The sequence below is a fragment of the Penicillium solitum genome (genome assembly GCF_028829755.1).
Source record: "Penicillium solitum strain IBT 25940 chromosome Unknown utg000003l_segment0_segment0, whole genome shotgun sequence".
Classification (NCBI taxonomy): Eukaryota; Fungi; Ascomycota; class Eurotiomycetes; order Eurotiales; family Aspergillaceae; genus Penicillium; species Penicillium solitum.
This window is the reverse complement of record NW_027072123.1, coordinates 1,522,678-1,536,714: the sequence shown is the minus strand read 5'-3', so window position 1 is coordinate 1,536,714 and position 14,037 is coordinate 1,522,678. Positions and strand designations below refer to the sequence as shown.

Below are 14,037 nucleotides of genomic sequence, written 5' to 3'. Positions count from 1 at the left end.
AAGACGAATGTTATTCTTCCCCATAATCGTGCAGATTGAGCGGCCCGAGGCCCACAAATAAATAAATATGGAGAAGGCAAAGCGTATACTATTGGCATTCCTCCGTGTTCATTTGAGGTATGAGCTAGGTCAGCTGTGTTGACATTGGGTCTGTTTTTGCTCAAGGTTTGGGGTGATTCGTGTTGGAAATTTCGCTCTATTCCAGACGGGTTCAGGCTCTGAATGACAAGCCCCGTGCCGGATTCAGTAACCACATTAGCCTGGACGCCACGGGAAGACAAATGAAATGGGGTGATATGAGTGGTGATGCCAAGAAACCCGGGGGGAAGTTTGGGGGATTTCTCATTTGCGGGGAACATGCACTAGGCCATGCTTGACTGTTTAGCCGGAATTCTATCTTGGCAACGCCATTATATTAGGCGGTTAATGGCACGAGAAATCTTGTTCAGATCCAAGCAAACGCCATATTTTGAAGAAGAGGAAAGCGAATATCAAATAATAGGGGAACGTGTACACCCTAGTTCACCGCTTCCTTCTTTCAGTCTTATTTCGGTGACCGCCTCGAATACAAGAGCTCAGGAGTAGGCTCTCATTGGTGCGATCTGAATTACCGGCAGAATAAGGACCCAGTCCCGTAACATCAAGGCACCTTCCCCAAGTAAGTAACTGCCATCAGTGCACGACTCCATATTTCTCATATTCTTAAAATGTGGGCTCACGCTGTAGCTCCACCTGAGAGGACCCCGACACAATGCCAGCCAACCCCAAATACAAGCTCTCACAAGAGCAAATCGATCACTTCATGAGATATGGGTACGTGCGTCTACCAGACTGTTTTTCGCGGGAGAAAGCAGCCGAATGGGCAGGCGATGTATGGACTAGACTCGGTGTGTCACCAACAGACAAATCAACATGGACGACCGAAATTACCCACATGGGAGACAACAAGGAAGAGCCGGTCAGAACTTTTGCCCCCAAGGCATGGGCGGCCATCTGCGAGCTTCTCGGGGGCGAAGACCGCGTAGCCCCGGAATCGGCCGTTTGGAACGATGCCTTGATCGTCAATCTCGGCTCACCAGAGTCCGAGGGCACATGGCCCCATCCTGCTGATCTGCCCGGGTGGCATGTGGATGGTGACTTTTTTACCCATTTTCTCGATTCGCCTGAGCAAGCCCTGCTCGTTATACCCCTATTTACCGATATCCAGGATCGTGCAGGTGGCACTATGATCTGCCCCGAGGCGACGGAATATGTTGCCCAGCATCTGGTAGGTGGTCAAGCTTCTTATTCCACTTTTACACCTTTCTGACCCGTATGTTTCTAGTATAATCATCCTGAGGGCGTGACACCGTATATGTATCCTCGTGGCCAAGAGCCTGTTTGCAATCCTGGGGACACCCCCTTTTACTCAGATATTGTTAAGAACTGTACCGACTTCCACCAGATGACTGGTAAGGTGGGCGATGTCGTTCTTCTCCATCCTTTGATGTGTCACTCGATTTCTGTCAACAGCTTGAGACACCCACGGGTTATCACCAACCCGCCAGTGTCCTTGAAACAACCGTTCAGCTTTGACCGGGACGATCCCTCTAAATACAGTCTCGTTGAGAAGAAGACGCTACAGATGCTTGGCAAAGACAGACTGTCTGGTTGGAAAATCAAGGGGAAGCGAGAGTTTGTTGTACCGGAGAGGCTGAAGGATACAAGCGGATCGAGTGAGAGCTAGAAAGACTAGCCGACATCACGGGACAACCCATTTCAGCCTGATTGCCACGACCTTTACCTTAGCCGAGACAATGACTTTTATTCTTACGTGAAATTAGCCTTCAGCATGAAATCCAAGTTATTCTTACCCGTTCAATGAATGCGTTCGCTTCTTGCCCTTACATTGCCTGTCATGACTTCATACTCGAACAGACTAGCTACCTGTGTTACTTTGGGACGTTCGTTTTGCGACGAATGCAGTAATTACCAATGCTTTTTAATTCTGGCACGTTTACTATTCACATTCATTTCTTTCGCCACAGGAAACCGGACGAAATCCCTCCAAGGATAGCCACACCCGTGATGAGACCCCATACTGCTTGAAAGCCCGCGACCGAAACAACTGTAACAGCTTCTCTCTGTTTACTTGACATGCTCACGTCCTTCATCAGAATGAGATATCCGTTGGCAGAGTTTACTATGTCTCGATTCAACCCAACACTTGCAAATCCATTGCCGAAGCAGTTCAACAACACGACTCCCCCGACAGGGACCGCGACTGCCATACCCCACGCTCGCATGTAGTATGACATGGTTGTTGGCAGAGTTGACATGGATCCATCCCCATCTATGGGTAAGTTCTGGACTCGAACATTGTAACTTGAAAGCAACAAACCGTGTCCAAGGCCTGCAGTGAACAACAAAAACACCCACGCTACGGTCGGCGTGGAGTTATCCAAGAGTATAGAGCACCCACTCACAAGGGCAGTCAACACCCAACCCCCAGAGATAATCCACTGGGTACATCTCAACTCCTTCGCAAGAATGACACCAACCACCGTAGCCGGCGCAATCGCAAACCCAACCATCGCTAGCAAGGTGGTTCCAGACAAAGTGGCGGACATATAATGAGTAGAAATGAAATACAGTGGGAAGAATTGCAAGTGAGCAAAGACCTAGACTAGTATGTTAGACACCATGAAGGAGATGTAAAGAGAATGTTGACTAACCACAAAGCCATGCAAAAGGCACCCTAGATGTGTCATAGCCATCATCCTCGAGCGAAATACTCTCCTCCCAAAATGTGGATGCACAGCCCACTTGGACTCATAGAAGACAAGCGCAAGAAGAACCACAGCGCCCACCACAAGAGGCACAATCGTCTGCCAGTCGCCCCAATGATACGAGCTCCCACCACAAGAAAGACCAACCAGAATAGTCCCAAGCCCGAAAAAGGCCAAAGAAGTACCCGTCCAATCCAAACCGCGCAATTTGTGCATCGGGATATATTTCAATGCGCGAAGATCCACAGCGAACGGAATAGCCAGCAGACCAAGCGCGCAGAAAAGGAAGTTGAAATAAAACACCCACCTCCAGTCCGCATTATCCACAAACAATCCTCCGATAACGGGACCCAGGATGCCGCCACACATGCGCGTCAACAGGATATAGCACGAATACCGTGAATGCATCGATTCAGGCGCTGTCTCGGTCATTATCACGAAGCAAAGACTCATTGCGCCGCCGCCGCCGATACCCTGAATCATGCGGCCGATGATCAGTTCTGCGAGACTCATGGAGCCGCAGCAGATCCCTGTGCCGATTGTTGCGAGGACCACGGCAATGATCCATACGGGTCCGTGGTTGAAGACTTCGCTCATCATTGTGAAATAGAGTTGGCTGGTTGCGCCGAAAAGGAGGTATACCGTGTTGACCCAAAATGTGCTTGCTAGTGGCTTTGCGAATGCGTTTGCCACGTCCTAGATTGAGTCCCTGGTCAGTTCCGGTATGTATATCAGATCACACTCGGGGTATTGCATGTGGCATACAGGTAAAGCTGGGATCAAAATGGTCGCATTGAACGAATCCATCATTGCCAGAATAACGATACAGATAAAGACCAGCCATTCTTGCACTTCGATTCGTCTTTTTTGTTCTTCGGTTGAAGGGTCGCTCTCGAATAGTTGAATTGAGCTCCCCAGTGCTGGGTTGTGTGTGGTCATCCCGTCCACACTTCGGACGCTGTCCGGTACGCCGAAGTTGATTTTAGACTCATCATCGTAAATTTCTTCGGCTATTGAACGTCGGCCCATTTGCGTTGAGTCTGGTTGTCGAAAGGCCTTATGATGTTTATATACTAGTCGTTCAGTTGTCGTTCGTCACGGGAATTGGGGTACTGTGGTATCTGAGGTCGATCGCGGCATCGATCGAAACTGAACAGTGATTCCTGGAAGAAATATCATAGCTAGCATTACAAGGTTACCCACACTAACGTGGGATGGAAGAGATGTGTAATAGGAGCTCCCCCTCCACCCCTTCGTCGTCGGGAAACCTGCAAAGGAGACGTTTAGGTGGATTCCACGAAAGAAGGGATACATAGTAACTGCATTGCTATTGGCCCGGAGTTTGATATATTCTTATTTGAACCTTCTATCGCGGGGAATATTAGAGCCAAATCCCTGGGAATGATGGGTTAAAGGGTGCCAGGGTCTTAGCACCGTTAGCATTCCAGTCCCATCCCTTGTTGGCTGTAATGATGTAGGTGCATCGAGCATTCCGTGCATGATGTAAGGGGGTTTAATCATGAAATTGACGTAACTTATCTTGTGGTAGTATCTTCAAGTTGTATCCCGGATTTTATATATAAAAGTGTTGGTGAATGGATGAAAATGTACAGAGTATATAAGCTACATATATTCTCAGGGAAACGCCAAGCCATACCTTTGACTTTGAAATTCTTATATTAAAACTATAGGGAGAGATCTCTAAACACACCTAATAGTTCAATTATAATTTCATTAGTTCTATAGTAATAAACAGAGAAGTGAAACCTCTTTGAATGTCTCCTTAGCGTCACGTGTCTAGATGCCCACGACCTACTGTGCCCACTTCCCACCCTGTCTCGCGTTGGCGTGGTTCAAAGCCGGTCCACCGGATGTAGTCTACCAAAAAATTGCATATCTTGGGACGGGAGTTCGCAATACAAACTTGTTGCGATAGATTCCTTTTGAAGGGGGGGGGGGGGGTAGCTCACAAGTACGTCGTGAAGGTTTATCAGCCGGCAAGACTGACCATTTTGAGTAACCTTCTACGGACAAATGATTATTTCTGGCGCACTCTGTAGCCTCGGTGGATTCAGGGATTGAAGGGGTTTTGTTAAGGAGAATCTTCACATTGCTGCAAGAATAAGGTAAGCTGGTTGCGGGATGAGACGAGGATAGCAAGGCATGCCATGTTGTCCGAGAATGGGTCAAAGTCTCGGATGAAAGGAGGATGTCAGGGCGCTGTAAGTCATGGTTGGGATCCATAAGGCCTTGAAACCGATCACAGAATGAACAGGTGGCAGGACTGTGCCCCTAGTGGTGTTTCAAATACATAAAATATCCCGAGAAAAGATAAACACACCGAATGAGAATACTCAAATGATAAAAGAGGGGGGTTTTTAGAACAGGGATGCTTCGTCCTGGAGACGGTGAGGATACGATGTTAATCTCACGTGGAGTAACTCGCACGGCCACGACCTCAACTTTCACGCAGGACCAGCCTTTTGCTCTAGGTCCTTGCTATGTAAATAATAAATTGTGCTACTCATAAAATCCATATCCGAGACCAGAAAATACCCCACTAAAGAATATCGTATAATAGACGTTCCGTGCAGGAGGCGGGGAGAGGTTTCGGATTAGCCATAACTCAGGCCGGCGAGATGATGGCTTAGAAACTCGCAGTAGAAAGTCCGTAGTCCTGCCACTATGAACTACGCTGCATGCTTTTCGTACTCGCGTTTCACGGTAGGTTTGTTGAATACCACCCGTCCTAAGCATAGTACAAGGCCTGTTCTCTTGACAATTGGAACATATATACTTATCAGTGTCAGAAGACACATTCAAGGACAGCTCAGTACATTCCATATGTGACCAGGCATAGCAGACCGAGCAGTATACCCCATGGGCGTCCGAAGTATTTCGCTTGCCGCAACATGGCATTGAGAGGGCGAAACTTTGTAGGCCGATGCCACAGATCTGGGGAATGGAAGAGTAATACCATTTCTCAACCAAAAAGGACGCCTGCGCCATTGAGACCAAATCCCTCGGCGCGGATGCCTTCAGGATTATGCCGAAAATCTCTGTGGGTACTGTGACTCCCCATGACTCTCCGGACTTCCCCGAAAGTCCCTCCCAGTGATTTGAAGTGAATATATAAGCCAAGATCTTGAATCCGGGAGAGCAAGACATTGCTGAAGTATTGGTAACAAGGGGAATAGGGGGAGACTGAAGTATATCTCCATTGCGGATCTCAAAAAGCGCGATATGCCGTATGGAAATGGCTATCCCGTGAACAGTACTTGCGTGGGTTTTGCTGCAGGATACAAAGTCCCTTGCTTTTGTGGCCAGAGTAGTGCCGATTTGATCCGTGTTGCAGCACACGATCAGATATTTGTGGAACCAGAATATATCGTCAGCAGGCGCCTTCCATTGCGGAAGGGAGGAAAATATGATCGGTAGTTCCTCAGTATCCGTATTCCTAACCTCAAAATCCCATGCTGCAATGCGTAATAGTCCAATAGCAAGGGCTGCGAACATGGGAAACGAGCTTCCCCACGTAGAAGTGTCATCGAAATAGAACCGCCACGTAAAAACAAAGTCTGCAAAGAGCTGAAATTGTAGCTCGTTTAGCTGCGCGGGAATGGTGGGCTTGATTTGGAACGATTCCAATAGATATTGCACATTTGTTTCGTCATTTAAGCCACTCGGGGAGTAATCATTGGGCTCAGAGACTCCAACAACATCATCAAGAAGTGTGTCTATTGTACTGAGCGGTGTCTCTCGGATACTGGCCAATGTCGCCCGTCGGACTCTTGGGTATATAGCCCCATCCATGCCTTTCCAATGGGTGACTGTAAAATGACCAGCATCTTCATCAATCGTATAGATATAATCGAGTTGAAAATGGAGCGGGGTCGGAAATGAGACGGTTTCCCATTTGAATTTATCGGATCTGGAAAGAATTTCGTGGATAGTTTTCAGTGTTGTTGGCGAGTCTGGGGATGAAGATTGCCCACGGGGAGGGTAAAACCAACGATACCATTTCCCTACAACGATGTTAGTAACCTTTAGGACAGTGTGTGGCCCGGTGAAGTTCATACCATCGACATGCAAGTTCCAAAGTCCTCTAGTCACCATCGCGAGTCAAAAAATATGGAGCAAAGGAGACGCAGTAACCCCTTAACAGACCTATGGAGCACGTAATCTCAGGTACCCGCCAAGTGCTCCAGATCGGCATTCTCCCGAGATCGGCTCGGCTCGTTTCGCTTTCGAGTGGATCAAGACATCAAGTACATACGGAGTAGTCATAGGACGAGAATTGAAAGCTCTCTTATCGGTATTGGGTAGGTGTTGGCGACGAAACTGTGCCTCCTTCTAATACTTCTTAGGCAAAACATATCCGCCAATACTAACAAAGAACCGCATAGCCTGACCCATAAACTCCGTAAAATCCGCCCCTAACCACGAAGGCAAGAGCTTGGCCCTAGGCTCTTCAAGCTCGCGAAGATACTTACCAGCGACCTAACGAAACCAAAAGAGAATTAGCTCCATATCTACCTGTTGCTCCTTGCAATGGATCTGTCTCACCAAAACACAATTCCCCTCCCGCTCTTCATCCAAGGCCACAACCGCAATAGCTTCCGCAACTCGATCCGGAGTATTCTTCTCAAGACCCGCTTCATCCCACTTGTGCGCAAAGCCCGCCGTGATATGAGTCGGTGTCAAAAATGGCGCGACAGCATTAACCCGGACGCCGTGTGAGCGCGCAACATCCTGACACGCCCGTAGGAGTCCTAGAACGCCGTGCTTCGACGCGATGTAGGCAGCTACACCTGTTCCACCAAAATAACTCGATGTGGATGCGACTAGTAAGATTGACTTTGTCCGTTGGGGGTCTGTAGTGGTTGATGTGGGGGATTTCGTATAGTGTAATCCTAAGCGGAGAGCTGTTTTATATAGATGGATAGGGACATTGTCAGTATACTAGCGAGCCGAGATGGGCATTTCACCGGATATTGAAGATTGAAAATGATGGGAAAATTCACTGTTCAATGTTCCTTTGAGATTGACATCAATAACCCTCCCCGCTTCCAGACTCTCGAGAAGACGCCCGTTCGCATCCACGTTGTTTATATCGAGGACGGACTCGGACTCCATAATACCCGCGTTGGCTATGACAATGTCGACCTTGCTGAATGTGGCGATCGCCTCTTCGAAGCACGATGTTAGCTCTGCCCAGTTGACAATGTCGGTAGATACGAATATTGCGCTCTCTGAGAATTTCATCTGTTTTTGGATGACTTCCTCGGCGCTGTTTCGCAATTGGGCGAGGTCGGCGAGAATGACATTGGCACCGTGGGAGTTGAATAGGATCGCGGTTGCAGCTCCGATACCGGGCGCAGCACCGGTTATCAAGACTGTTTTACCCGCGGATTGGGAGAAGAGAGCTTGGTCGACTTTCACTTCGGTCATTCTGGTTGGTTTACACCGGGTAGATGCGAATGGAGAGGGAAGAAGTAAGATTGGGGGTTGGTTGCTGAGTCTGGTGACGCGGATGGATTAATCGCAGAAAGCTATATTGCGGGGTATTGTCGATTGCGAGATCTACCGCAGTAATTTGTACAACTCATCCTATGCACCGATGAAGGCAATGATAGAATGATGCCAGTCATCTGATTATGTACAGGCCACATCAAAATATGTACGGAAAAACTAGCAACCACGAACATACCACAAGGAAAGACAATAAATCAATCGTTCTTGTGCCGATCACCACGTTGCGATGATGCATACTCGCTCAGATCCGCCCTTGATCCCGCCCGAGAGGGCATTCGCGACTCGGCCATGGACTCTCCTGTGCTTACAGCGTGGAAAGAGAAGTCTAATTCGCCGACTAAACCTTTGACAAGCCTAGAATGAACAGCCAAATTAGCAAATCAGGCCATATCTAACAACAAAGTTTCTATTAGAAACCTACCGAAGTAACCTGTCCATATCACCGACAATGCAGCGGGTCGAGATCTGCAGAACCGCAAATGCCGCGAATCCCGGCTCAGCAATGTGTCGTATGCTGAGAAGCTCACTGTCAAGTTCCATAAGGCGTTTCGTGAAGCTGTACGGACGGGGTGCCTTGAGATACGGCGGCAGAGGTTGGCGGTTCGTAATACTAGCAGAGAGAAGGCAGAGCAAAGATGTGACCTCGTGAGTTGTCACTTTGGCAGTATTGAGCAGCCGTCGGAAATCGGTCATCCAGGCGGTATCTGCAGGATCTTCGTCGCCGAGGTACATAAGTGTATCAGATGCGTAGCCCAGCAAGCTGAGGTAGTTCACGATGCTAAAAGACAAGCACTGTTAGTACCGGAAAGGGATGTGGGAGGGCATGACATACTTTTCTACACAGAGAATAATCGAATCGTACTGCTTCTTGGGGAATCGACCTCCAACCGGAACCTCCCAGTGAAGAAACCCAGAATATGTCCGTAAACCGGCTAGCATAAGCATCTGCTTTGAGAATACTTTGTGTCGCGCTTTCTCGAGTCTGCGACCGGAAGAGGTGTTGAGTAGGTATCCACCCTCGTCACCACGCATGCGGCCGGAGATCGTCTCGTGGATGATCGAGTAGTAGTTTGCCAGAAGATACAAAGATGCCCCAAGACTTTGACGGAGGACAGAATGCTCGGAGATTGGATATGGGAAGAATGTCCAAATAAATGCGACAGCAATACCGCCAGCCACAACAGCTAGGCGATAAGGTGCCAAGAGGTAAATAGGGTAGAAGGGCTGCCCATTGGATGTCGCGACTGCCTCACCGACTCGGCGAACTTGGAGCTCATATCCAATGATCATGCTTGTAGTGATGATGCTGATGATCCCGACAGCTCGGAAGCGGAACATCTTGATGGGGATGTAGAAGGCGATAGATACAAAGATAAACAGGAAGACGATAATACCTGGTGTATGTTTACCTGGAATATACCAGATCAGAAGACTTGCTACCATTGCAAGGAATGTACCCAAAATCCGCAACACGAAACTGAAAATGCTCTGTCCTGATGTGGGAGACATGCTGAGATTGATCATGATCAAGGCCCACACTAATCTTTGCGCAGTGAAGAAGGTCTGGGTATCGCGTAGGAACCCGATTACTGCAATAGTCATGGTGGCACAGGCAACACGGAATCCGTAGGTCGACTCAAACGAGCGAAGGAACCCCGGGATAACTCGAATTCTGTCTCCAATCCTCTCAAAAAGAGTAGTCGGTGGTAAGTGCTCGGGGTCTTTGCGCAGTTTATACGCCTCGCCAAGCTGAAGGATGTTGTTTTGTGTATGAATGTCACCCATATTATCATCTTCATGATCCTGAGCACTCAAAAAGGACTTGGCCCACTTCCACACTCGCTTACCACCAGGAATGACAAGTCGAGTTTTTGATAGCTTCCCTTTCGCCTCAACATGATTGGCATAGCGGACAAAGTCGAGCACCGTTTGACCGGTCGAGTACAGCAATTGCTCCATCTGAGTTTACGTTAGCTTTCATCATGTTGACTGACTGGTAGAGAAAGGCTTACATAGAGAAATAGATACAGCTGTCGTCGGCTTCGCTCTTTTTGTGAAGCCGAGGTATCCAAAAAATCGGTATCCAATGTTTTAGGCGAAGTAGGGTGATCGAAAAAGTCGGGCGGGAGCGTGACACCCTTCTCCTCAGCCCATGTTTGCAAAGCAAGGCGTTTCGCGCTTCGAAATTCGCCAAGTTTCTTTTCAAAATGCTGGGTAAATGCTTTTTCTCCAGGAGCAGTGCCTTCGGCTGTGGCCTCGACATCTTCGCCTCCCTCTGTTGAATTCTCACTTGAGGATTTGGCTGTAGCCTTGCGTTTGGGTGGCTTTGTTAGCCCGAAAACATAGGACGTATGTAGCAATCCCTCATCAATAGTTTGGATCATCACTGCGAAAGGATCGTGTACCGCCCTCATGATGTCATTCCACTCGCGCACAACGCGCTCTCGGATATCCTCTGGGACTACCGGCTCATTTAGATCAATGGGCTGATTCCATCTGTTATAGTCTGACAGTCGCTGAAAGATATCCACCACGAAGCTCAACCCCACAACCGGGATCATAATCTGGCGAAGATGGCGGAATATGGCCTGAAGGTCATCAGGTCCCAATTTTCCTAATGCAACCTCACGCTTCGCAAATGTGAGATCACCATGGAGTTTGGCGTGGATATCTGTGATCTGTCGCACCGCACCGCGGATGGCTTCTGCCTCGGGACTGTAGATCTTTCCCTTCTTGCCAAACTTCTCACGGGCGTCATCATATGTCTCCGTGCGCCCGAACATGTCATCTCTTTCCAGTGATTGAAAGTATAGAGCATGGGCATTCAAAGCCGAGCGAAGCCCGCCAATGTAGCCTGCCATTTGTTTGAAGACTACCTGCCGTGACGTCATCGGAAGGATGAATAGTGACGTTGCTGTTGAAATGCCGAGGCCAGTAAGGCATGATTTAAGCAATTGGCCCACCATGGCAAACGCAGCTGTCATGTTCTTCATTTGCGGGGCGTATATCGAAGAAATATTCGCGAAGATTGCGTAAATAATAACAGGGAATTGCAACTGCGGGTATTTGGCGCGGAAGGTGTGAACCATCCAGATTTGGATGAACAGCCACAAACCACTGACCGCAGATGCAGACGAATTGTATGCATCAGTGGTGTTATTAGCGGTGTGTTGACGCGCCCTGACACTGCAAAACATAGTCAACAGAGCCAAACAGGCTGCTATGCAGACAGCCAAAACGTCAAAAATCATCATCTGGATAAACTTTGCGCGGGGCATGATCGCAAAGCCCAGAATAGAGACGATAGCCACGAGATAGCCCAAGGTTGTGTACTCGTTGGCAACAGGCTTGGATTGGTAGCTAGACTAAAGGTCAGGGTGATTCTGATAAACCGAAAACTTCTGAGGGTGATAACTCACATCGAAACTGCTATTGTGGGTGGGACGCCGCCTCTGGAGTAGCCGTTAGAGATCCCTTACCGTGGAACATTGGATGGAAGCTTGATCCTAAACTCACTTCATCATCAAGAGGATGGTGGGTCTGTCCAATCCCGTTTTCTGCCATGTCTTTTTGACAAAACCGAACAGTGATTTTTTCTCCTTGTTAGGGTCATCCGGCGCATCTGGCGATGGCGACGACCCGAAGGATGAGCCCGACTGATGGGATCGAACGTGCGCCATATTCACACAGGGGTCACACAGAGATGCGCCTCGGCCCAGCCACAAAAGATCCGAATCTTCAGAAACGCGGCATGACCCACGTGACCTTCAAATGAGGGGGATCTGCAAGTCGGGCAAGAACGATAGATTTAGACAAGCCTCCAAAGCTGGTGAAATACTTTGAAAGAGCAAAGACGTCGGATTAAAGTCCCGATCATGTCGTGGATGTTTGCAGTACACCCGCCCTCAAGTGATTGGCTATCACATGTGGGGAGGAATGCTCTCCGCATATAAAATTCGGATGTTGATGCCTGATCTGTGAGGCAAAGTACTCAGGATTCTTCACGATACAATTCCTTCATCTGGTTGACTCAATAATAAAATTGCTATATTTATTTACTTTTCAAGCACTTGACCTATGAGGCTAACTGACAGGACCCCCTAGAATTATGCCAATCAGTTCGATCACTCTACCATCTGATAGTCGATTGATCAGCAATGTTCGTGGTATTCCTCATGGGAGAAAGAACCCTCGATTCTGAATAGAGGCAACAATTTTAAAGCAGCAATCTAATGGGCGTTGTTACGGACATGGAAAAAGATGGAAACCCAGTACTCTGGGTGGACACGGTTTGGGATCCTGAAAATGTTTCAGGCACATGACTTGCATAGTATGAGATACTACTAACACAAAAGTCAAGTATAGTGAACCAATTGTATGCTACCTAGATAAATCCCATAGCATTATTAAAGTATATCATTTCGCGCAACCTCTTGTTCATTGAGAAGGCGTCCAGCCTTTCCCTAAATCCGGCTATTTTGTCCAAAGCAGCATATGGAAAGTCCGAGCCTTGATGAAACCCATAAGCATTTTCCCATTTTGTTATAAACCTTGAACTTACCATAGGTTATATGGTCATGGGGAACAAGCTCCAGCAGAAGCTTCATCACAGCAGGGGAGCTCGACAAAGCAACGTCGTAATGGAAAGATCGGAGATCATCCATGATATCAGCATATGTCTTCCCATATGTCATTTTAGTATCCTCGGTTTCCTGTGATGTAACAGCAATACGGGAAACTAGAAATGGAAGTGTTCCGCCAGCATGGGACAGGATTTTGACACAACTTGGGAATCGCTGCGTCACGTTGGTGATGATCATATCGACAGCTGCCCTTGTTGTTTCCTGTGGATAGTCTATAGATGGCTGTGGAAGGAGTGGATTGACTCGCGCAAGGTCTACCGGGTGGGTAGGATGGATAAAGGTCACTGCTTTACGCTTATCGAGCTCCGCCCAAATGGGCGTAAACACCGAATGGCCCAAATAGTTATTGCCATCACCGTATCTCGTGAACAGTGTGACACCGTCAGCATTCAAAATATCCATCGCATAATGAATTTCGGTTAATGCGCCCTCTATGTCCATCAATGAGGGCAAAGACGCGAAAAATCCAAACTTGTCAGGATGTCTGTCACGCAGGCCCGCAGCATATTCATTAGCCTTGCGGGCCAGATGTCGACCTTCCTGGTCGGTTGCGGCAATTGTTGCACCCGGGGCAGTCAATGAAAGAATGGCTTTTTGTATCCCATTTTCTTTCATGTTGTCGAAAGATAGCTGGGGGCTCCATTCGGGAGTAGGCCAGCCGGACGGATCGCCGCCAGATTCTTCCAGGGCTACTTATTTTGTTAGTTGTCCAACAGAATAGCTAAATTGGATATAGTAACCGCTTGCCTTTGACATAGAAGTCAGGTACGAAATGGTGATGGGTATCTATCTTAGGTGGCTTGTGGGTTAGGGCGGTTGTTGGTTTTGCAAAGTTTACGAACCCCAAAGGACATAGGAAAAGAAAAAATAGACAAGGGGAAGAATGTGCGGAAACTAAAAGGAGGCTCAGCAGGGTTATGAATAAAGTCATGGCTGCACTCGTGAATGGAATGAGTTCAGGATGGAAGCAAGGACGGCGGATTCGAAATGCACTTATATATAGCTTTTTATATAGCTACTCGGTGAACACAGAACTACAACTACATCCTACCGGACCCAGTTCCGAAGGTCCTCTATGCGTAAAGGATCGA

General features: G+C 48.1%; 6 protein-coding genes across 6 annotated transcripts; 2 read left to right on the top strand and 4 right to left on the bottom strand.

Annotated features, from left to right (window-relative positions):
- Positions 1-67: 67 nt before the first annotated feature.
- Positions 68-377, top strand: N7455_004472 (uncharacterized protein; the record flags this gene model as incomplete). Its single annotated transcript, XM_065604811.1, has 2 exons — positions 68-117; positions 206-377. 2 exons carry the CDS (start codon positions 68-70, stop codon positions 375-377), a joined length of 222 nt encoding a protein of 73 aa, XP_065461711.1.
- A 374-nt stretch (positions 378-751) lies between these two features.
- N7455_004471 (uncharacterized protein) lies at positions 752-1,726 on the top strand (the record flags this gene model as incomplete). Its single annotated transcript, XM_040956783.2, has 2 exons — positions 752-1,267; positions 1,325-1,726. 2 exons carry the CDS (start codon positions 752-754, stop codon positions 1,724-1,726), a joined length of 918 nt encoding a protein of 305 aa, XP_040812690.2.
- A 283-nt stretch (positions 1,727-2,009) lies between these two features.
- N7455_004470 (uncharacterized protein) lies at positions 2,010-3,797 on the bottom strand (the record flags this gene model as incomplete). The annotated part of the gene is made up of 3 exons (XM_040956781.2): positions 2,010-2,660; positions 2,715-3,464; positions 3,534-3,797. 3 exons carry the CDS (start codon positions 3,795-3,797, stop codon positions 2,010-2,012), a joined length of 1,665 nt encoding a protein of 554 aa, XP_040812812.2.
- A 3,324-nt stretch (positions 3,798-7,121) lies between these two features.
- On the bottom strand, positions 7,122-8,219 carry N7455_004469 (uncharacterized protein; the record flags this gene model as incomplete). The annotated part of the gene is made up of 3 exons (XM_065604810.1): positions 7,122-7,268; positions 7,335-7,642; positions 7,793-8,219. The coding sequence occupies 3 exons, from the start codon at positions 8,217-8,219 to the stop codon at positions 7,122-7,124; spliced, it is 882 nt and encodes a 293-aa protein (XP_065461710.1).
- A 278-nt stretch (positions 8,220-8,497) lies between these two features.
- N7455_004468 (uncharacterized protein) lies at positions 8,498-11,983 on the bottom strand (the record flags this gene model as incomplete). The annotated part of the gene is made up of 6 exons (XM_040956796.2): positions 8,498-8,657; positions 8,725-9,081; positions 9,136-10,262; positions 10,316-11,663; positions 11,723-11,755; positions 11,820-11,983. The coding sequence occupies 6 exons, from the start codon at positions 11,981-11,983 to the stop codon at positions 8,498-8,500; spliced, it is 3,189 nt and encodes a 1,062-aa protein (XP_040812735.2).
- Positions 11,984-12,687: 704 nt separating this feature from the next.
- N7455_004467 (amidohydrolase family protein) lies at positions 12,688-13,702 on the bottom strand (the record flags this gene model as incomplete). The annotated part of the gene is made up of 3 exons (XM_065604809.1): positions 12,688-12,812; positions 12,865-13,635; positions 13,687-13,702. 3 exons carry the CDS (start codon positions 13,700-13,702, stop codon positions 12,688-12,690), a joined length of 912 nt encoding a protein of 303 aa, XP_065461709.1.
- Between the last annotated feature and the right edge of the window lie 335 nt (positions 13,703-14,037).